This window comes from Diabrotica virgifera, chromosome 2 (genome assembly GCF_917563875.1).
Source record: "Diabrotica virgifera virgifera chromosome 2, PGI_DIABVI_V3a".
Taxonomy (NCBI): Eukaryota; Metazoa; Arthropoda; class Insecta; order Coleoptera; family Chrysomelidae; genus Diabrotica; species Diabrotica virgifera.
The window spans coordinates 117503427-117526198 of NC_065444.1; the positions used below are offsets into that span (position 1 = coordinate 117503427).

General features: G+C 33.0%; 1 protein-coding gene across 4 annotated transcripts in view; it reads left to right on the plus strand.

The window, feature by feature from the left end:
• Positions 1–22772, plus strand: part of LOC114330181 (CUGBP Elav-like family member 1) — a 1522900-nt gene that overhangs the window by 131887 nt on the left and 1368241 nt on the right. For all 4 annotated transcript variants that reach the window (XR_007696141.1, XR_007696140.1, XM_050642756.1 and 1 more), the window contains exon 3: positions 6366–6494. Coding sequence is in view for 2 of the 4 variants with exons in the window: in XM_050642756.1 (XP_050498713.1) it covers positions 6366–6494 (129 nt within the window). In the remaining 2 variants the exon portion in view is untranslated. The remainder of the gene's footprint in view (positions 1–6365; positions 6495–22772) is intronic.

The following is a 22772-nucleotide window of genomic DNA, read 5'->3' on the forward strand; positions in this document are numbered from 1 at the left end:
TTCCACCAGGAAAACCTTCCGATTTATCTCCTTTATATGATACAAATTGCCATCTATCTGTCAAGTATGTTACAAAAAGTTCAAGCAATGAATTGCTTAGCCCAAAATACAATAATTTTTCTAATAGAATATCATGGTTGACCTTATCGAAGGCTTTGGCGAAATCAGTGTATACCACGTCTACCTGGTTCTTGCTGAATATGACAGCATTCATATAATTAGTAAATAATAATTAATTAGCTTCAATAGATTTATTTTTACAAAATCCATATTGTTGTGGGCATATCATTTTCTGTACATGTGCTTACATTTTTTCCATGTAAGATGTGTTCAAAAATTTTTGCCTGTGGTCTGTAATTTTTGCAATTTCGTGAACCTTTTTTATGGATAGGAGTTACCTTAGTCATTTTAAACAATTTCGGAAAATAATTATTATCTACTATTTTTTGGAAGATAATTATTAGAGGATATGTAAGGTAGTCGCGACATGCTTTAAAGATATACCCCGGAATACCATCAGGTCCCGAAGAAAACCTTGATTTTAATTTTGAAAATGCGTTATGTATATCACGCACTGTAACTTTAGTGAAACTGAGCAAAGGGGAATTATTGTGACTAGAATTAATAAAATTTAAATCGTATGTAGAAGATTTATGGTCATATACAGGGTGTCCAGAAACTCTACCGACAAACGAAGACAGGAGATTCCTCAGATAATTTTATGACAATTTAACCCAATTCACCTAGTCCAAAAATGCTTCCTAAGGGAGCTAGAGCTCTTTGAAGATGGCGCCATGTAATTAGTTTTTCTTAAATACCTCCAGAACGCTTCTATTTAGAAAAACGAAAATTGGTATACATATTTACTTTCCTGAAATGAATCGATTCCATCCATTGCGAATTTCTAGTACCGGTCATAGGCGTACGTTTTGGGTAGGGCAACAGTTATTTTATCGCATAACTTTTTTGTCTTCAACTTTTAAGCATTTTTGATACTGGATTATTAAATTGTGAGGTATTCTAGTACTAAAAGGTACTCTTACTTTAAGTCGATAGGATACACCGTTTTCTAGAAAAATCGATTTGAAAATTTTTAGTTTTGGGAATTTGAAAAAAAAGTTAAAAAAAAATTAAAAAAAAACGATATATTTTACCAACTTAAAGCATGAGTAACTTTTAGTACTGGAATATCTCATAACTGAATAATCTAGTGTCAAAAATACTTAAAAATTAAAGACAATAAAGGTATGCTATAAAATAACTGTTCACCTACCCAAAACGGACGCCTTTGACCGGTACTAGAAATTCGCCATTAATGAAATCGATTAATCTCTGGAATAAAATAAATGTACCAGTTTTCATCTTTCTAAATAGTTTTTTTTTGTATCTTTTTTTTTAATTCAAGGAACGAAAAATTTTCAAATCGATTTTTCTAACAAACGGTGTATCCTATCGACTTAAACTAAAAGTACCTTTTAGTACTAGAATAACTCACAATTAAATAATTCAGAGTCAAAAATGCTTAAAAATTAAAGACAAAAAAGTTAGGCGATAAAATAACCGTTGCCCTACCCAAAACGGACGCCTATGAGTTGTACTAGAAATTCGCAATGGATGGAATCGATTCATTTCTGGAAAGTAAATAAGTATACCAATGTTCGTTTTTCTAAATACAAGGGTTCTGGGGGTATTTAAGAAAAACTAATTACATGACGCCATCTTCAAAGAGCTCTAGCTCCCTTAGGAAGCATTTTCGGACTAGGTGAATTGGGTTAAATTATCTTAAAATTATCTGAGGAATCTCCTGTCTTCGTTTGTCGGTAGAGTTTCTGGACACCCTGTATAGACTTAAAATAATCAGCAAACTCTTGGGAAATCGTTTTATTGTCAGAAATTATTTCATTGTTTCCATTAATTATATATTCAGTGTCAATACTCGCTTTCTTGTTTCTATTTACCAAATTCCAAAATAAGTTACATAGGGCTAGTATTGATACTGTTTTCGGCATTATGTATGTATGACTCATGCGCTTCCCTGATCCTATTTTTTAAAAGTGCTCGCAGTCTTTTATATTCAGTTACATGATAAACCGCTACATTTTGCATACCCCTATGAAACTCTTTCTCCCTTTGCAAACGAATAATGTCTGGAGTAAACCACGCAGGAAATTTGTTTATTCTACTCTTAGTTCGAAATCTTGAACATGATAAACCGCTACATTTTGCATACCCCTATGACACTCTTTCTCCCTTTGCAAACGAATAATGTCTGGAGTAAACCACACAGGAAATTTGTTTATTCTACTCTTAGTTCGAAATCTAGGTACACACACCTCAAATATTTCATAAATTTTATGATAAAAATAGTCAACTGCAATGTCAATATCTTGTAAACATCCTAAGTTATCCCAGTTACAGTTCCTCAATAAATCACACAACATAGGAAAATTGGCTTTTTTAAAATTAAATTGGTTATTTAGATTATTCATCTCATGATGATTGATTGTTCCTGTCTTTATTATGTTAAATTCTATACTCAAAACTGGATGTTTCTTATCCTCATTTGTAAATGGATAGTTATTTTTACCAACTAAAATATCAATATTACTCAAAATTAGATCTAAGGTTCGCACATCCTCATTCATAATGTTATTGAAAGACTGAAAGTTATACATACTAATTAATTCATGAATTGACAAATATTTGAGATAAGTGTTTTTTTCAAATTTATAGTCAACACCGGTTACACAAGGTAAATTAAAGTCTCCAAAAACTAAAATAGATGTGTTGATTGTATTATCTATGTACGAAAAAAGATCAACAAAATCAACAAAAGCTATATAATCGTTATTGCTCGACTGGGGGGGGGCAAATATACGTTACTAAGAAATAATTTATTTCCAAATACATCCAATTCAACGAGTAGTACCTCTAATTCAGTATTTACTAAGATTTGTTTATATTTATATTTTTTATGAACTGCAATCAGAACACCTCCGCCTCTTGCCTTACGCGTCCTTACAAGGTCCCTATCGTTTCTATAAACCACATACCTTTCGCCAAACAATTCAGAAAAATTAATGTCATTACTTAACCAAGTTTCCGTCAAAGCAATAATATCAAAAGTTTATATCAACAAACTTAGGTAAAAATATGTCGTTTTCGTCCTTAAACCTTTTGAATTTTGGTAATAAGGGCTAATTTTCATTAAAAAACTCTGGAGGTCCATAATTGATTATACAACTTATATAAAATAATTACTTAATTTAATATCCTTGGATGCAAAACTTAAACAAAAAACCTAATTAAATACAAAACAAGTTGTTACCATTCTAACGCAAAATAGAACAATATAATTAAATACCTATTAATAATAGCGCATGAAAACTACTTATTTCCGTATAAACCATAATACCGTATATAATACCATAATTAAAAATAAAGAAAGCAATAATTATAGGTACTGATCAATCATTAACAAAATGAGGAGTTCCCAAATACATTAAACAACTAAATATTAGTATCTAAATTAGATTAAAATAAAAAAACATGTCTACCATAAAAAGTGGAAAGATAAATGGAGGTACCAAATAGTTTGTACTAGATACTACGCAGATAATGACCAAACCTCCATTTTGTTACGTTGCCACGTTTACCATTAAGTAGCTGATTTAAAGATCTTGGTGCGACGTAATATTTTTGATACCTCCGTCCTTAATAAAGATTTTGCCATCCCTGGGCCATGCATTTTGTTTACTGTATTTTTGTTTTGCTGCATTCAGTAGCTGATATTGCGGCTTCGTAAGGTTTTCACTAATAAATATGTGGGTACCGTTTAACAACTTTTTTGAAATCAAAATTTCTTTCTTCTTTAGATAGGATACCATTTCGAGTAAAACAATTCTTGGTTTATTATTATCAATCTCTCTGTTACCCAGTCGATACACATTATTGATATCATTTTCACTTAAGTTCTTGACTTTCATTGTTGAATGGATTAATTCTTTAACCACCCTAGGCAAATTCTCCTGTTCCTGTTCTGGTAACCCATATATTCTGAGAGTATTATTCCGTCTAACCTGCATAATACCATCCAAATAGGCTTCATTTTTTATAATCCTATTGTCATTACTAACAACCCTACTGTCAATTTTATCTACAGTAATTTTTAGGCAAACCAATGTCTCATCAACTTTAATAAGCCTTTCATTAAGATCTTTAACAATTTTGCTGCATACCTTTTCAATTAGCATTTCCAACGTTCTATCATCGGGCAAAGATATGCTTCGGCTACGGGTTCCTTTATCCATTTTTCAAGATGTTCGTAGGTAGATACTAGATGATGTTTTTTCCAATACTGAATTATACCCACCTAAACTTTAGACACTAATGACGGTATAATGTGACTTAGTAACAATTTTTGTGAACATTAAATTAGTAATTTGATTCAAAATATCGGAGCTCACTTTCAGACATTTACACGTGCATGCTGCGTTGCCACATCGTCGAAAGAAACTGCTTTCTGGTTACATCCTGAATCTCCGGCTTTAACAATTTATAAGCACGGAGACGACTAATATAGAAGAAAGTAGAAAGGACAACGGTCACGTATCTAATCTTTATATTCTTTCTTCATAACTTTCTTTCTTCTTTGTAACTTGTAAGTTACGGGCTATTGCTACCATACGGTAGCAAGTATCCGTTTGGATGATGCTGCCTCTATGATAAAAAGAATTTGTTAGTGCATTATTAAATGCGTTTTCTGTATCTAGAAGGGTGCTTAATGCAATATTGCCATTAATCATGGAGTCACTGAATTTCTTGAGTACCTCGTTTAGTGAAAATTGTCTTGAAATTTCTTGAGATTTCTTGCTGGTTGCCATTCAGAGAACTATTCCTGAATGGTACCTCCTTAATATATCTATCAAGAATTTTTTCGATTATGTTCAACAAAGATGATGTAAGACTGATCGGTCTGTATGATTTATGTAAGGACTTGTTATGATTTCAACCTGAGTCTGCACATCAATTATTGTTGAACCTGGGAGATGGCTCTATAGCTTCGGCCTGTATGGATGGCGTCTATAGGTTTTTAGTTTTAGTAAAGGTGCCATAAGGTCTTTTAATTATGTCTGGTGTCTATGCTGGATTCTAGAAAACAATCTCGTGGATTCTAGAGGACTGGGAATATATCGGAAACACTCTAGCAGAATCTCATCCAAGATTCCTATTCACTCTTCTCGTCCCGTTATTGTATTCAGTAAGAGATATTTTGTATAATTTCCAGTTCTCCAATTCTTTGGTTTTATTCCATAGCTTCCTTACTTATTTTCTTAGTTTTTCCAGTTTTCTGCTCCATCAAGGCGTTTTGCGGTTATTTGTCTTGATATGCTGGTAATATTATTATTGAATTATATCCTTTTGAAGATGCTAATAATTTTTTTAAGAACGGGAATAATTCAATAGTATTGTTTTTTTTTAATTTTTTTCTACTCTTCTGTTATAATATTTGGAACCTTATTTTGCTAATAAATATATATCTAACCAAGGTATTTCTAATTATTTTTAATATATGACTTCAATTCTGACAAAAACACAACATTATTAATATTGTCTTTCTTCTGAGTTATACTAGGAAAGTATTTAACCGACGTATGTATTGAGTTTGACATTACGAAATAAAATAAAAATTAATAAAGAAAAAATTAAATAAACTAAATAAGAAAATCTACGGTTTCGTTTTGATTAAAATCTGTCTTCCTCCATCCCCCGATAGCACTATTTCTAGATCTACCTGTTGTCAAGGAGGCTCTAAGGAAGACAGATTTTTACCATTCCGACCGTAGATTGTCGATATAAATTAAAATAATTTATATCGCAGTATGGATAGAACGCCCTCTAACGGGGAATAAGCGAAATGAATTTCGACTCAATTTAAGCTTTCTGCTTAACCCAGGTATAAACATACCAAAAGGCACCGCCAGGAAAACATTCCACTTTGCGGTTCAGAAAGCCCATATGAAACGAGTCTTTGTACTCTATGCAGAGTATGGCATTAACAAAATAAGAAAATCTACGGTTTCGTTTTAATTAAAATCTGTCTTCCTCCATCCCCGATAGCACTATTTCTAGGTCTACCTGTTTTCAAGGAGGCTCTAAGGAAGACAGATTTTTACCAAATAAACGTTGTTGGTGGCGTATTAAAAATACTTTTTCGGATATAATCGGTATAATAATTCGAAATAAAAAAAATAAAAACATTTTTTGAGGCAGCATATATTAATATTTAATTTTGAAAACCATTATTTTATATTTCGCACCAGATAATGCTTTTTATTATTTATGTTCATCGTACTTTTTTATAGAATATATCAGCCCTATCTTATGTCGTTTGGTGGAATTCATCCTCTTCATGTTGTGTCTCCAATGGTTCCGACAACTTCCGCGATTATGCCCATCCAGAATCATCTTAAGGATCAGTTTTTTGAAAAAAGGTAAATACAAAATTTTTGTTATAAAAACTGTAAAATATTTCCAGTAGTTCCCGCATTAGCTACGTAATAATTAAGCCAAATGCTATGGTAAATATTTATTTACCAGAATATATACTCTAAATAAGCAGGTTTGAAACAACAATTTATATTAATTGAGTTTTTAATAAGTCAAAATGGTTAAAATTATTATCTATTGATTTATGTCTAATTAACTGAATATTATAGCTATGTTAAAATCACTATCAGAATGCAGAATTGATTACAAGTATGCGAATATTATTCGAGATATATGCGAAAAGGCGACAACAACTGTAATGTATGACATAGAAGACAAAAATTGACAGAGAGGGCGGTAGGGAGATTCTTTGTTGCCAAAAGTATTTACAACATTCATGCAATACGCATTTAAACGATTAGAGTGTGACCCAAAGGGTATTGATGTTACCGGCCAAACCCGATTAGACGGAGAGCTAGAGGCGAGAAATCATCGTCATAAGTAATATGGAGTTTGGCATGTGAAATGTGTCTCTTGTATATTGATAACTATGACCCCTTTCAGGCTGACACCTCAGTGGATACAGGAAGTAGCAATAAGGGATGAAAGGGGAAAGTTGGTGCAGTCATTAAATGTTTTCACCTTCTATTTTGTTAAACCTCCATCGATTTGCATGAAAATTGGTGAGTAGTTAGAGCATAACTCAAGAAACAAAACTGATATAGTGCCAACGTGCGCTTTTACCATGGGGGTGGATGCCACCCCTTCTCGGGGGTAAAAACTATTTTATTAAAAATAACCCCACTAATCGATAGAGGGACAAATTTTAAGCAAAATTTGTTACTTCTAATTATTAAAATAAATCAATACTTTTTGAGTTATTAAAGATCAAAGATTTGAATTTCTCGTGAAATAAATGCATGATGTAAAGCGGTTTTTCGTGAATAATTAAAAAACTGTAAGTTTTATCAAAATAGTTATGATTACCAAAATTGAAAATAATAAAAAATAAAAGAGATTTATTGTTCGAAAAACCTTTGAGAATTAATAAAAAGTGAGTTATAGGTGATGGAATGTATATTTTTTTCGGCTAGTACCCAAATCTAAGTATTCAAGCTCAAATAACGGGAAAACAGTGCATTTTATAAAATATATTTACTGAACACTAGTCAAAGTACTCAAGAATACCTATCAAGTGAGCTCCAGATGAAGTTTATAACATCAAAGCTAAGCAAGTGATGATGAAAATAACAGAACCGTTTTGAGTTTTTAGGAAAAAGTGAAAATTAAAACATACGGTATTTATATATTTATTTTGAAATTTGTTAACAGAATAATTTTTAAAGGAATTTCGGGAATGAAGTTAGGATTATAATTTATTATCAAGTTCGTTTTATTACAATTTAAATATATCAAGTTAAAAATGCATTATTATAACGAAAACTTTGTTTTTTATGTATTTAAATCCCTAATATGGAAAATTGCTATTATGAAAAGTTGTTTAGAATTAAAAATTATGTTTAATGTGCAATTATATCCTACTATTTAAATATTGTGAGCTATAAAGCACTTTACTGAGCGAATTTCCTGAGCGAAATTCATATTTTTTACACATCCATCGACTAAAATCGATACAAATTTATATAATCTTATGTTTATGATTGCATCTTGGATTTTAGACCGTGCAGATCTTTTTATGAAGAATAATTTTTGTTCGTAAAATTAATAATAAAAGAGTTATAAATGAAAATGATGATTGGTAGGTATCTCTAATTTGAGAAAAAAATTAAATATTTTCTTTTTATTAGAAGAATGTAGATAATAGTTACATTATTATAATAATTATTAATTATTTAATTATAATATCAACTATTGCATATATTAGAACACAGTTTTTAATTCCAAACAATTTTTCGTAGTAACAATAATTTACAACAGTGTGAAAAAAGGTACTTTAATCTTGAGCGAAATTGATATTTTTTAAAATACCTCCTATAATATAGATAAAATTTGCTATATTTGCAAATGATTGAATCGTAGGTTTTAGACGATGCAGAACTTTTTATGAATTATAACTTTATTTCGTAAAATAAAAATAAAAAAGTGTCCCGTAATATATGTGTCCAACTTAACTAGACACACTGTATATTATACAGTATAATATACATAATACATAAATCATTGGGTAGACAGCACCAAAAATTTGTAACCTGCCATTTAACATTACTTACATTAAAATTAATAAGTAATATTTATTTATTTAATATTTCAATTCTTTTATAGTTTATATGAAGCAATATATTTTTGAAATAATATGAAATTCTCATTAACATTTTTACGTATAGTGTCTCCATTGTAGAATTATCTCGCTATCTAAAATTGCTAAAAAATCATAAATTGCTGTCCCGAGATGCAACTTGTCTTTGAGGTCGGTTATCTCGAAGATGGTTTGAGATATCGAAATACCGTTTTCATATTTGGATTTAGGAGACAAAACTACATTGACATCGGTACATAAGCTCCAGATATTGCAGGGGTGGCAACGCAGGAACGAACGAACGGACTTTGCGAATTTATAAACGAAATCAAAATTTTCGTTGAAAATACTATTTATTTTTCACTTCAGCTGCCCCCCCCCCTTCAGTTTTTATAGTACTTTTGTACTATAATTTTCGTTAAAAAGGCACGTTATCTTGTTTATTCACCGGTTGTGTTCCCTTGCCTCCCACTTTCTTTGGTCTAGAACCGCCCCTGTATAAACTGAATATGTACAGAAACTGAGGGTGTCCAATAATGGGCACATTTGACATAATATTCAAATAAATTTTTGCTATATTTTATATAAATGTCTTAAAACAATTTTAAAAACTTATATAAATAATATAATAATTAAGCTCCAAATTTTTGGAACCTAAATTTTGAAAAATGTTTGTAGCATAATGTTTAATGGTATCAACTTTTCCGGGAGTTCATTTGATACATATTTCTAAGTACTTTGACAAGTGTTCAGTAAATATATTTTTCCGCAAATCGCCAGGAAATTTTGACATTCCTGTCAAAATTTCTTGAAGAAAAAGTCAGGACTTCCTTACTGTAAGGAAATGTCATTTCCTTACTGTAAGGAAATGATATTTCCGTACAGTTGTTAGTGTTCTACATAAATGATATAAAACACATTGCTATTAAAACCTTGTAAATTACCTTAATCATTAAATTTTCTTTATCTGGAGCTTCCTGGATAAATTTTTCAATTTCTTCCTTCGTTAAAATCTTAGATTTCTTTGCCCTATAACCTTGAGCTTGCCGTTTCAATAAAGAACGAAGTTTTGAGTATGTAGATATATCTACATTGTGTTTAAGTGCAAGGGTTGACTTCAGCATTGAATAATTGGCCCATAATGTTGAAGATTTCATCTTTAAACAAAGGTCTAGGAAGTATGCCATTACAACATTTTCTGAGAAAGAACTCGTATTTTTACTCATGCGATAATCCATAAAACGTCTGTATGCATTTTCGTACTTTTCTCTTGATTTCTTTGGCAATAATTCTAATGAAGCAGTGTTCACTGCCTCAACCAGCTCTGGAGGAGTCCCAGGAATGGAAATTTCATCATCACTTATCATTTTACTTTCGAGAACACCAGCAATTAAATTTATAAGCGTCAAGTTTGACAATTCAACCTCAATACGTTTCCATAGTAACCCAAGTAATTTTATTAGGAATTTCAAAGCACCATTTATTTGGGAATAAAATTATCGCGTTTTTTTTAAATCAATCAATATCTGTCGATTTTTAAACGATTTGCGGAAAAATAGTATGTTTACCTCGTAGGAAAAGCCACATTCCTGGACTCTGTGTTGCTAAGTCTCGGCTTGCGCCTCGACTTAGCAATCTTCACAGTCGTCCAGGAATGTTAAGCTTTTCCTACCCGGTAAACAATGTACTATTATAAAATGCACCACCGTTTTCCCGTTATTTGAGCTTGAATACATAGATTTCGCTACTAGCCGAAAAAAATATACATTCCATCACCTATAACTCACTTTTTATTAATTCTCAAAGGTTTTTCGAATAAGAAATTTTTTTGTTTTTTATTATCTTCAATTTTGGTAATCATAACTATTTTGATAAAACTTACAGTTTTTGAATTATTTACGAAAAACCGCATTACATCATGCATTTATTTCACGAAGAATTCAAATCTTTGATCTTTAATAACTCAAAAAGTATTGATTTATTTTAATAATTAGAGGTAATAAATTTTGCTTAAAATTTGTCCCTCTATCGATTAGTGGGGTTATTTTTAATAAAATAGTTTTCACCTCTGAGAACGGGTGGCATCCACCCCCAGGGTAAAAGCGCACGTTGGCACCCTATCAGTTTTATTTCTTGAGGTATGCTCTAACTACTCACCAATTTTCATGTAAATCGATGGAGGTTTAACAAAATAGGAGGTGAAAACCTTTAATGACTGTGTTAACTTTCCCCTTTCATCCCTTATTGCTACTCCCTGTATCCACTGAGGTGTCAGCCTGAAAGGGGTCATTATTATTAACATATAATAGATACATTTCACATGCCAAACTCCATATTACTTATGACAATGATTTCTCGCCTCTAGCTCTTAGACTAGATTTCAGGACAAACCAGTTTGCCTAGGCCAAACTAGTTTGTCCTAAGCGCGTTAGGATAAACTAGTATGGCCTAGGCCAAACTAGTTTGTTCTAGGCCAAACTAGTGTATCCTGATATAAATATACACACTTCAGGCCAAACTAGTTTTTCCTGAAGTGTATGTTTTTATATCAGGATAAACTAGTTTAGCCTAGTCTAAACCAATTAAATCTAGTCGAAAGTACATAATTGATTACAGATTGGTTGCTGATTTAAGTAAGTTTAGAAGTCACTATTAAGAGTTGTAAGACTTTTAAGTATTTGGGGTAAGTGATAAACCGAAATGGCACTTGTTTAAAAGAAATAGAAGTGAAAATAATACGGGGAAAACAAGCCACGAAAGCACTCCATGGAGTGATATGTTATAACACTCTAACTAAAGAAAACAAAAAGGATTTTTCATAGCATAGTGCATATTACCCTACAAGAGCGGAAGGATGGCCAGTGACAACAATAATAGGAAATAAAATACGAACAGTTGAATTGGAGTTTATGAGAAGGTGTCTTCAAATTACCAGGTAGGATAGAATAAGAACAGAGGAAATATGAAACAGAATAGCAGTAGAATGCTCAATTACAACAAAGTTGTGGTAGTAAAAGTAGAGCCTTGAAATAATACGGGCATGTACAAAGAATGCCGGAGCATAGGTGGTCGAGAAGATTACTGGGCTGGAACCCGCGGGGAGGAAGACAGATAGGAAGACCTGCTGAGAAATGGAAAACTCACAGCTACGAAATACGAAAACGGCAAACTCATAATGGGAAAAAGCCAAGAAGAAGAAAGTAATTCAGCGAACTAATATGGCTTAATATCAATAATAAATTAAATAAAATACTTTGTTCTTGGAAAAATAATCATTTTTATTAAAATTATAATTATTCCTAACAAACAAACAATAATGTTGAGTTATATTCGCGGTCGGATGGTCAGACAGTCTAGGTCAAATTTCTCACCCTTAGTACCATCCTTGGATTATAAGCTTTCATTTGACACATCACTTGTCATTCTACCTGGTATAATGACGGGGGAGTTGAGTTCACGGACAGACAGACAGACGAACGGACGGACGGACAGACGGACGTGGATAATTTAACGTTTCCACATTTTTTCAAAATTGGTTAAAACAATATTAATTCGTACTCAATTTTATTCGTAAGTGTAGCTTTTTTTAATTTTTGGAGAAAACCTCGTCGTTTATTTCTTTTTTTTTTATATTATTTAATTATACAAGAATATATTGATTTACGGCCTGTATCAATATCTTCATTCGATGTATTATACGATATAATATATCGACGTATAATTTCTTTTGCCATCCCTGTTGGGCCGTGATTTGGGAATTCCCCGCATGTAAAAGTCTTTACATTTTTACATGTTCGCTAAATTACTTTCGACACGGCTAAATTGGTTTAGATTAGGCCGTACTAGTTTATCCTGAAGTGTGAGTCTTTATTATAGCAGGATAAACTAGTTTGTCCTAAGCCAAACTAGTTTGGCCTGAAGTGTGTGTATTTATATCAGGAAAAACTAGTTTGGCCTAGGACAAACTAGTTTGGCCTACCCGCGATAGTACAAACTAGTTTGGCCTAGGCCAAACTAGTTTGTCCTGAAATCGGGTTTGGCCGGTAACATTGACATCAATAGAAAGAAACCAAATCATGTCCGACGTTCCGATGACATTGTTCTCATAAAAGACGACTTAGAAAAAGCCACAGTTATGCTACAACAACTACAGCAGTAACACATATAGTCGATTTAAAGATAAACTATGGAAAAACAAAAATGATGATGACTGCCGTCCACAATGACATAATAGAAATTGAGGAATCACCAGTAAAAGTTGTGGAAATATGTATGTATTTTGGTCACAAAATAACATAATCAGATGACGCGAAATAACCAAACATATGAACTGCTCAGAAACATAAGTTTAGATTGTGCTGCATTCGTAAAAATGAGAGACGTGTTAAAAAAAAAGAATGTACGTGGAAAAAATATAACACACACAAACACATTGAAAATGCAGCAAAAAAATGATTTCTGAACAATCGTTGGCAAACATTTTAACTAAATACTTATTTTCTGAAAAAATTCTATAATAAATACCTATTATCATAAAATGTATAAAAAAAATAAAAAATAAAAATTTGCATTGGGGACCGAACCCGTGTATATTAAGGCGGAGATACATATCCACGCCGCGAACTCCGCGCCGTGTGAGCGCCGCGCGTTCGTGGAGCGGTTAATGTTCGTTAAAATTTTTCATTTTGACGAACCTTCCGCGATCCAGAGGAAACTTACGAACATTTAGTAATTGTAGATAATTAGTATTAAATGTGGGTGCCTACATTGGATCCGTTTTTCTCCGATCAGATCAGATCCGATATCGGCCGGCGTCGGGAGTAGCTTCTCCTATTCTCATCGAGAAGTGTTTGGTTTCATTCCGATTGGTTGCAAGTTGAGTTGCAAGTTGAGTTGCAAGTTGAGTTGAAACTTGGTTACATGTTGGTTGCAAGTTGGTTGCAAGTTGGTTGCAAGTTGGTTGCAAGTTGGGGGTTGCAAGCTAACATGTTTAAATATATTCAATGTCATCATCTCATTTTCATTTTCCACGGTAATCATCAATAAGTTTGATATTTCCTTCCGACCACTCCATTAATAACAAATATTCAACTCAGGCGCCCCAAAACCAACAAACCACTCGCAAACCCGTCCAAATACGTATTGCGAACCATCAAAACATTTGTTGAAAAGCCGACAGAAGTTAGATCGTGGTGCGCCGTGTGCGAGCCGTTTGTGTGCCACTTGAAAACACGTACTAATCTAACAAATATGCTGCGGGCGAGAGGCTCGCACACCGAGCACAGCGCATATTATGTATACCCGCCTTTAGGGTCATTAGGTTGTGAATCAAGCTTCATTAAAATGCAACCAATTAGACACACCAACTGAACGTTTTAAAATTTTTGAGGGTTAGTCATATTATTTGCTTAATGTGATAATTGATCAAATTAGTTTCATTTTTGTGAAATTAAAATTTTAAAATACAACAAAATATAGAGTAAGAAAACGCTATATTGGATAAAGATTGGCAGAAATTTTGTTGGAAATAAAATTGAACAAATCGAAGCATTAACTACTACATTTTCATTTTCCAAATAGGTATGTAATTTATTGCAATAGTTTTATTACAATACAAATTTTGTATAACATTTACAATTAAGTACTTGTTGCTTTTAAAAACTATTTAAAAAGTTACTACAATTATTAACTTACTTTTGTCTGCTAACACAGTCTTTCATTCTGCGTTTAACTTTTTCCAAAATATTTATTAGTTTTCTCAGGATTTGAAAAAAAAAATGAATACATTTAAAACACAATTTTGACATGCGTTAAAATTTTGCATTTTGTTCCGTTCCGCTTAATTCTAATAGTTATACCTACTTTAAACTTAGCCTTCTCCCGTTTTAATTTTAAAATATTTCTTTTATCGTCATTTTTCCTAGTACATTTTTTAAGCTTCTAAAAGTTGTTAAAACCATTTTTAAGGTTTTGGGAAATAAATTGTTTACATTTTTTCAATTGGAGATTAATATCTGTTCAATTATGCAGGTATATAAACCGGGTTAATAATCGAGTTTATTATAGAACACGTAATGGGAGATTCTAAATAATTGAATTCCCATTTCTCAATTTTTTTGTACAAACTACATTTTTAAAACTCTATATTTTTTAACTTTATTAAATTCTTTAAAATCGTATTTTTTTAAATTAACGAATTTCTAGGAGAAAATATGGATATTTGCAAAAAATATTTGCATTTAAACGAGAAAATATGGAAGGAATTAATTAAAAATGAGTAAAATAAAAATTTGTCTAAAGTAAATATAGACGATATAAATATAGTAAGAATTATTTTAGATAAAAGTGTTGAATTTTATTAAATTAGATATTCTAATTTGAGAACCATTTATAAAGATCAGCTGTAAAATTCCTACGTTTATCATATTTCTACAGCCTTTGGTAAATTAAGCGGACTTTGTTAACCAAATTTAATACAATAAGGTGTTTAAAACGATCAATATAATAAAGCCCTAAATCCTTCAAAAGCAATCACTTGCTTCGATTTTACGACCTAGTACCGAAATAAGCCTTGCAGCAAATTCATTTGAATCCGAATTATTACAACCTCATACATAATTCAACTTTTAATACACTTAATTCATTAATTTGTATTCATCAACACCCTGTCAAGATTGATTATGAAAGATAGAGTGGATTGAGCGAACATGGAGCTGCCGCAAGCAAAGAGCGGGAGAAGTAGCTGTGAAATTAAGCTGTTCACGGACTTGTTGCTGGCTGGCTATGTGTTTTGCAAATTCTATCAATCATTTTGTTTTTCGTTCGTCGACAGATAAATCATGAAAACTTATTTCTGTTTTCAAATATTTCAAGTTTTTTGAAAGTATTGTGTAGTTTTTACTTGAGCATCATAATATCTCTGGTAATGAATGTATTTTTATTTTATTCAGATACATAAAATATCTCGACAACTATGGCGATTGGTACATGAACACTAGTATTAAATATATAGGGTGTCCCAAAAGTAGTGGAACGATCGAATATTTCGCGAACTGAACATCGGATCGAAAAACTGAAAAATATCTGTTCAATCATTTTCAAAAATATATCCAATGACACCAAACACCAACCCCCACTACACCCCCTGGAGGTGGGGTAGGGGGTAACTTTAAAATCTCAAATAGAAACCCCTAGTTTTCCTTGCAGCTTTGGATTCGTTACGTAAAAGTAAGCAACTTTTATTCTAAACATTTTTTCGAACTGTGGATAGATGGCGCTATAATTGGGAAAACGATTTATCCTGATACCATAGGTAAATTATAAAAACGGTCTAATATCTCGAGGAAAAACCAAATGAGAAACCAAAAAACAAGTTTTTAATATTTTTTGAAAACCTATCGACAAAAACACCAAAAATGACCCTCCAACCCACCCCCTGGAGACGGGGTGGGGGGTAAATTTAAAATCCTAAATAGCAACCCCCACTTTTTATTGCAGATTCGAATTCGTCATGAAAAATTAAGCAACATTTATTCGAAACATTTTTTAAAATTGCTGATAGATGGCGCTAATAAATCCTATTTTTCCAATTAAAGCGCCATATATCATCAATTCTAAAAAATGTTTCGAATAAATGTTGCTTAATTTTTCATGAGGAATTCGAATCTGTAATAAAAAGTGGGGGTTGCTATTTAATATTTTAAAGTTACCCCCCACCCCACCTCCAGGGGGTAGGTTGGAGGGTGTCCACCGTGTTTAGTGTTATTCGATAGGTTTTCGAAAAGTATTAAAAACCTTTTTTTTGATTTGTCATTTGGAAGTGTATTTCTCGAGATATTAGACCGTTTTGATAATTTACTTATGGTATCAGGATAAATTGTTTTTCTCAATTATAGCGCCATCTATCCACAGTTCGAAAAAATGTCTTGAATAAAAGTTGCTTACTTTTACCTAATGAATCCAAATCTGCCAGAAAAACTAGGGGTTTCCATTTGAGATTTTAAAGTTACCCTCCACCCCACCTCCAGAGGGTGTACTGGGGGTTGGTGTTTGGTGTCATTGGATAGATTTTTGAAAATTATTGAACACGTATTTTTCAGTTTTTCGATCCGATGTTTAGTTCGCGAAATATTCGACGGTTCCACTACTTTTGGGACACCCTGTATAACGAAATCAAATAATTTTTATACAGGTTATTCCTTAAGTAATTGTACAAAAAGAGACAGTAGATTCTACACTCTAAAATATTACGATTTTACTTAACTTACTTTAATAAAATGTTGATATTAAGAAAGATACAGGGTGGTAAAGTTGAAATTTAAAATTTAATTTTTCGCCATAACTTTCATGTTTATGGAGATTTATTTACAAAAATTTATAAGTAGAAGTTTTGAGTATTAGGAATTATAATTTGATGCATATTGTTGATGTATCTCATAGAGGACGCCACAAATGCCACATATTTGACATAAATTTGCGCTTAACTTTTTTGCTCTTGGGTGTATATATAATTCGAATATGAGAATATGAAAGTAATTCGAATATGAGAAAGTAGTCCTATGACATAGACTGTTAAATATTAAGCAGAGAGATTTTGGTAGATGTCATTAATGTTGTGAACCAATGGGTCATCATCATCACTGGCTCGACAGCCCTTTCTGGGTCTTGGCCTGTTCCAGGATTCTTCTCCACTCTGATCTGTTTCGTGCTTTTTCCTCCAGTTTTTTATTTTTAAGGTTATTATATCATTTTCTATTTCTTCTAAATATCTCAGCTTCGGTCTTCCTCTTGTTCTTTTTCCTATGGCATCTGTTTGAATATTTTGTTTGGTATTTCGCCTTCTTCCATTCTTTTTACATGTCCCATCCAACGCAGCCGTCCTATTTTAATGAATGTTATGATATCCGGATTCTAGTATATTTCGTATAGTTCAAAGTTGTACCTTCTTCGCCAAATTCCGTTTTCTTTTGTGCCCTTATATATGTGTCGCAAGATTTTTCTTTCAAAGGTGGCTAGCAATGTTTCCTCTCTTTTAGTGAGTGTCGAGGTTTCTGAGCCGTATGTGAGTACCGGTCTTATTAAGGTTTTTTATATTTGGCATTTTGTTTTCCTTGCGACGTTATCTGATCTTAGTTGCCGAATTAAGCCATGGTAACTTTTATTGGCAATAAATATTCGCCCCTTCACTTCCTCTGCTACGTTATTATCAGACGTGACTAGGGATCTCAAGTATGTAAAGTTTTTTACCCCCTCAATGTTGTATTCTCCTATTGTTATATTTTGTGGCTGCCTTATTTCTCTGTTTTTACTTACCTGCATATATTTTGTTTTGTTCTGGTTGATTTTAAGGCCACTATTTTGTGCAGATCGTTCTATTTGATTGAATGCCTCTATCATTTCTCTTCTTGATCTTGCGATTACGTCAACATCATCTGCAAATGCTAGTATTTTCACGCTTTTATTAATGATTGTTCCTCGAGTATTGACTGTTGTGTCCCTCATTATTTTCTCGAGTACGATGTTGAACAAGATGCATGATAGAGCGTCTCCCTGGCGTAGTCCCTGTTTCACATGTATTGTTTCCGTTAGTTCGTTTTGTATCCGGATTTTACTTTCTACTTTTAGAGATTCTTTAATCAGTTCTATTAGTTGTGTTGGTATATTAAATTTTTCATTGCTTTTATTAAGAATTCTCGGTTTACATTTTCATATGCGCTTTCGAAGTCTATAAAGAGATGATGTGTGTCGATGATGTGTTATGTTCACTTGTTTTTTCGAGGATCTGTCGCAGAACAAATATCTGGTCTATTGTTGACTTCTGTCTACAGAAGCCACTTTGGTACCTGCCAAATATTTTTTCAGCGTGTGGTCTAAGTCTTTCATAAATGACGTTGGACATTATTTTGTATGCTGCATTCAGCAGCGTGATTCCACGGTAGTTTCCACATTCTGACTGACTTCCTTTTTTATGTAATGGTACAATAATACCACTATTACACTCCGCTGGTATCTGTTTATTTGACCATATCTTTGTTATCAATTCATGTATTGTTTTCTGTAGTGCGTCTCCTCCTTCCTTCAGTAATTCCGATGCTTCGTGATCTGATCCCGGTGATTTATTGTTCTTTAATTTGTCTACTGCTGTTCTAATCTCGGCTATTGTTGCTGGACTCTTTTCTCTGTTGTCTGCTTGGTCTAATGTTATATCAGGGTTCGTCTCACTCGCATCTCCTTCAAGCTTCTCCGTAAAATGTTCTGTCCATCTTCTTAGTATCTCTTGTTGTTCTGTAAATGTATTACCTTCCTTATCTCTACACATCGTTGTTCTCGGTTTGAAGTCTTTTCTGCTTTTGTTCAGTTTCTGATAAAATTTTCTTGTCTCTGTCGATCTACTTAGTTCTTGCAGTTCTTGAAGTTCTTTGTTCATATATTCTCTCTTTTTTCTTCGGTGGGTTTTCTTTTCTTCTTTGCGTAGTTTTTTATATTTTTCCTCTGCTAGTCGGGTTCTGTGTCCCTGTTGCATCAGTAAATATGCTCTGTTTTTTCTGTCTGTTATAATCTGACATTCTTCGTCAAACCAGTCATTCGTTCTTGTTCTTCTCTCTTTACCTTCTATGCCTAATACTCCTTTAGCTGTCTCTTTTATGATTTATCTGCACTCTTCCCACTCCTTATTTGGGTTTTCATGTTTTAGTCTGTTTTCTATTTGATGCTTATCTTTTCTCCAGATACCACCAATGGGTGGTCCGTGAAAATTTGATTGATTGAAAGGATAGATGAAAGGGAATCCTTGCTAATGGCAATATGTCTGTTTCGATGGGAAATGCATTTAAAAGCTAACATAATACTATATAGTTGACCTGTGTAAACGCTAAATGTTTAAGGTCTGTGACAAGTCTCTACTGGAATCAGACAGCCAGGGTAAAAGTCAGCAATGCGTCCACAGAGAGCACTGATATCAGAGAAGGTGTGCGTCAGGGATGTGTTCTCTCCCCTCACCTTTTTAATATTCACTCCAAACAGATTTTTAAAAAATGCACTGGATAAAGTAAACGAAGGCATAAAAATCAATGAAGAATTGACAAATAACATCCGATATGCGGACGATACAGTCGTACTTGCCAGTAGTATCGATGAACTTCAGTATCTTATGGATAGGGTACAAAAATCGAGTGAAGGAAGAGGACTAAACCTCAACACAACTAAAACAAAATGGATGCTGGTCAGAAAAACTACAAAACCTGCCAGATAATTGAAAATAAAAAACCAATTAATTGAACACGTTGACTCATATATTGGAATAGTCGTCAACTCGAAATGGGATCAAACAACCGAAATACGATCTGGAATTGAAAAGGCCAGAGCAACTTTTAACAACATGAGAAATATATTCACCCATTCCGACATAATATCTCTCCCACTAAAAATACGGCTGCTAAAATGTTATGTATTTCCAATCTTGCTATATGACGCAGAGGCATGGACACAAATGGAAACATTAATGAGGAAGCTAGAGGCATTCGACATGTGGGTGTGTCGACGTATCCTCAAAATATCCTGGACGACTCACACCACCAACGTAGAGATATTGCGCCGAATGGGAAAACAAAAAGAAATCTCTTTCACGATTAAGAAACGGAAACTTGAATACCTCGGTCATATTATGAGACATGATAAATATCATATACTCCAACTGATAATACAGGGTAAAATAGAAAGCAAACGAGGACCCGGAAGAAGAAGACACTTATGGCTTCAAAACTTACGTCAATGGTTTGGACTAACATCGATCGAGTTATTCAGAAACGCTGCAAACAATATTAAAGTTGCTATGATGATAGCCAAAGTTCGCAACGGACAAGGCACATGAAGGAGAAGAAGAGATGATCTTAGAAGTTGATGTTTAGTGATAACAGCGTAGCTAACACCAGTGGTAGTTTTGGAAGAATTGGTAAATAAAATTATATCATATGATATTTTTGTATAATTTCTAAAAATGTTTTCTTTATGAGACTTTTGGGTAATTCATGTTTATTAAAGATGGTGCGGGAGACGCCTAGGCGAGGTTAAATCCATTGCAATTCCACTGTATCACACTAAATATTATTAGTTTTAAGAAGAACTAACAGAGAAGAAAGAAAAACTATTGAGAAGGAATGGAGGAGTCACTTGTGTTTCTGTCATTAAGCAGTTTTTCAGTGAAATCTAATTGATCGGAACCAAGTTTTGGCTTTATTTTATTTAAAAGGCGTGTTACACAAATTTTTAAAGATCTTTATTCGATTTTTTTATAGATTAGGGCGAAGTCTTTCATTAAGGAGGTTACGTTAGTGGTAAATTTACTGGCTTCAGTAAGAGGGTCGTTGGTGCCAAAGGAGTCTTCAAGAAATCCAGTAAGTTGGGTTAGGTGAAGGGAAAATAACTCTGGCATATCGTATAGTTTATTATTAATATAAAGAGATTCTTAATTAATATTGTAACAGTCATGATCAGTTGATTTGAATTTTTTTATGTCTTTTCGGTAGGTTTTTGTATAATTGTTGATGAGGATTCAGGTGGAAGCATTGAGTTAGGAATTGGAGGTGGAATAGTAGTGGGTGATAGGAGCATAGGTGAGTCGAAGTTGATTATGAAAAATAGAGTGGATTGAGCGAACATGGAGCTGCCGCAAGTAAAGAGCGGGAGAAGTAGCTGTAAAATTAATTTGTTCACGGACTTGTTGCTCGCCATGTGTTTTGCACATTATATAAACCATTTTGTTTTTCGTTCGTCGACAGATAAATCGCTAAACCTTGTTTATGTTTTCAAGTATTTTAACTTTTTTCAAGAAAGGTGCAGTTGACCCACGATATGGTAAACATCAGCCATTGTTTGTTGAGTACTAATACCTCAAAAATAGTGAATTAGCATCGTTTAAAAATAGTGAAAGTGGTCCAGCAAGAACATTACACTATCCACTAGCTGGGTAAGTGTTTGCCAAATTCAAAGTGTCCAAATAGACTATTAATTAGAATTAGAATTACACAAAGACTATATAGACTTTTTATCAGCAATTTATTTTCAAATGTTTTTATTTTATTATTCTTGGGTGCGACTCAATTGCACTAGACAAGAAATATTAATCATCCATTTATAAAAATGTTTTTGGCTGGAAATGGAAACGGATCCGGTCCAGTCAACAATATATATAATGCACAAATGAATCAACCCTCAAATACAATGATACCAATGCAACCAAATCATCAATATATGCAACAACACAACTCTGTATCAGCAGACATGATGCACTATTATCAAAATCAATTCCCACCTCTTCCAAATATGTACACTCATCCATCTAATTTTCAAAATTTATCCTTACCTCAAATGAGCCAAAACTCAGTTCCTCCGCAGCCAGAGATACACTCAAAAACTTTCGAAGAAGGAATAGATTATTCCCTACCGTCCTCATCAAGTGACGATGAAAACATGGAAAGTGATGCAAATGCTTGTCCGTGGCAACAACTAAAAGAGTCGAGATCAAAAAGAAAACGTAGAAAAATAGCAGAAACTACTGAGCAAGGTGCTTCAGTAAGCACATCTAATAGGTTTCAAACTCTCTCAGAAGAAAACGCAGATACAAACCAAATCCATACCAGTAAAAGAAACGATGACAACCCAAATACCCAAACGAAAGATCCCAAGCCGCCCCCTATTTATGTTTACGGAGTAATAGACTACAAAGCAATGACTGACTCTATAGCGCAAGTTACTGAAGATGAAACATATTATACTACCACTCTTCCTGAAAATGTTGTTAAAATAAATGCTAAAACACCTGATTCTTATAGAAAAATAATAAATTACATGAGAGAAGAAAAAATAGTACACCATAGCTATCAACTCAAACAAGAAAGAGCATATAGAGTCGTACTAAGAGGTTTACACCATTCTATACCCTTAGAGCAAATAAAATCTGAATTATTAAGGCAAGGCCACACAGTCAGAAATGTTTTAAACATCCGGCACAGAGTAACAAAAGAGCCCC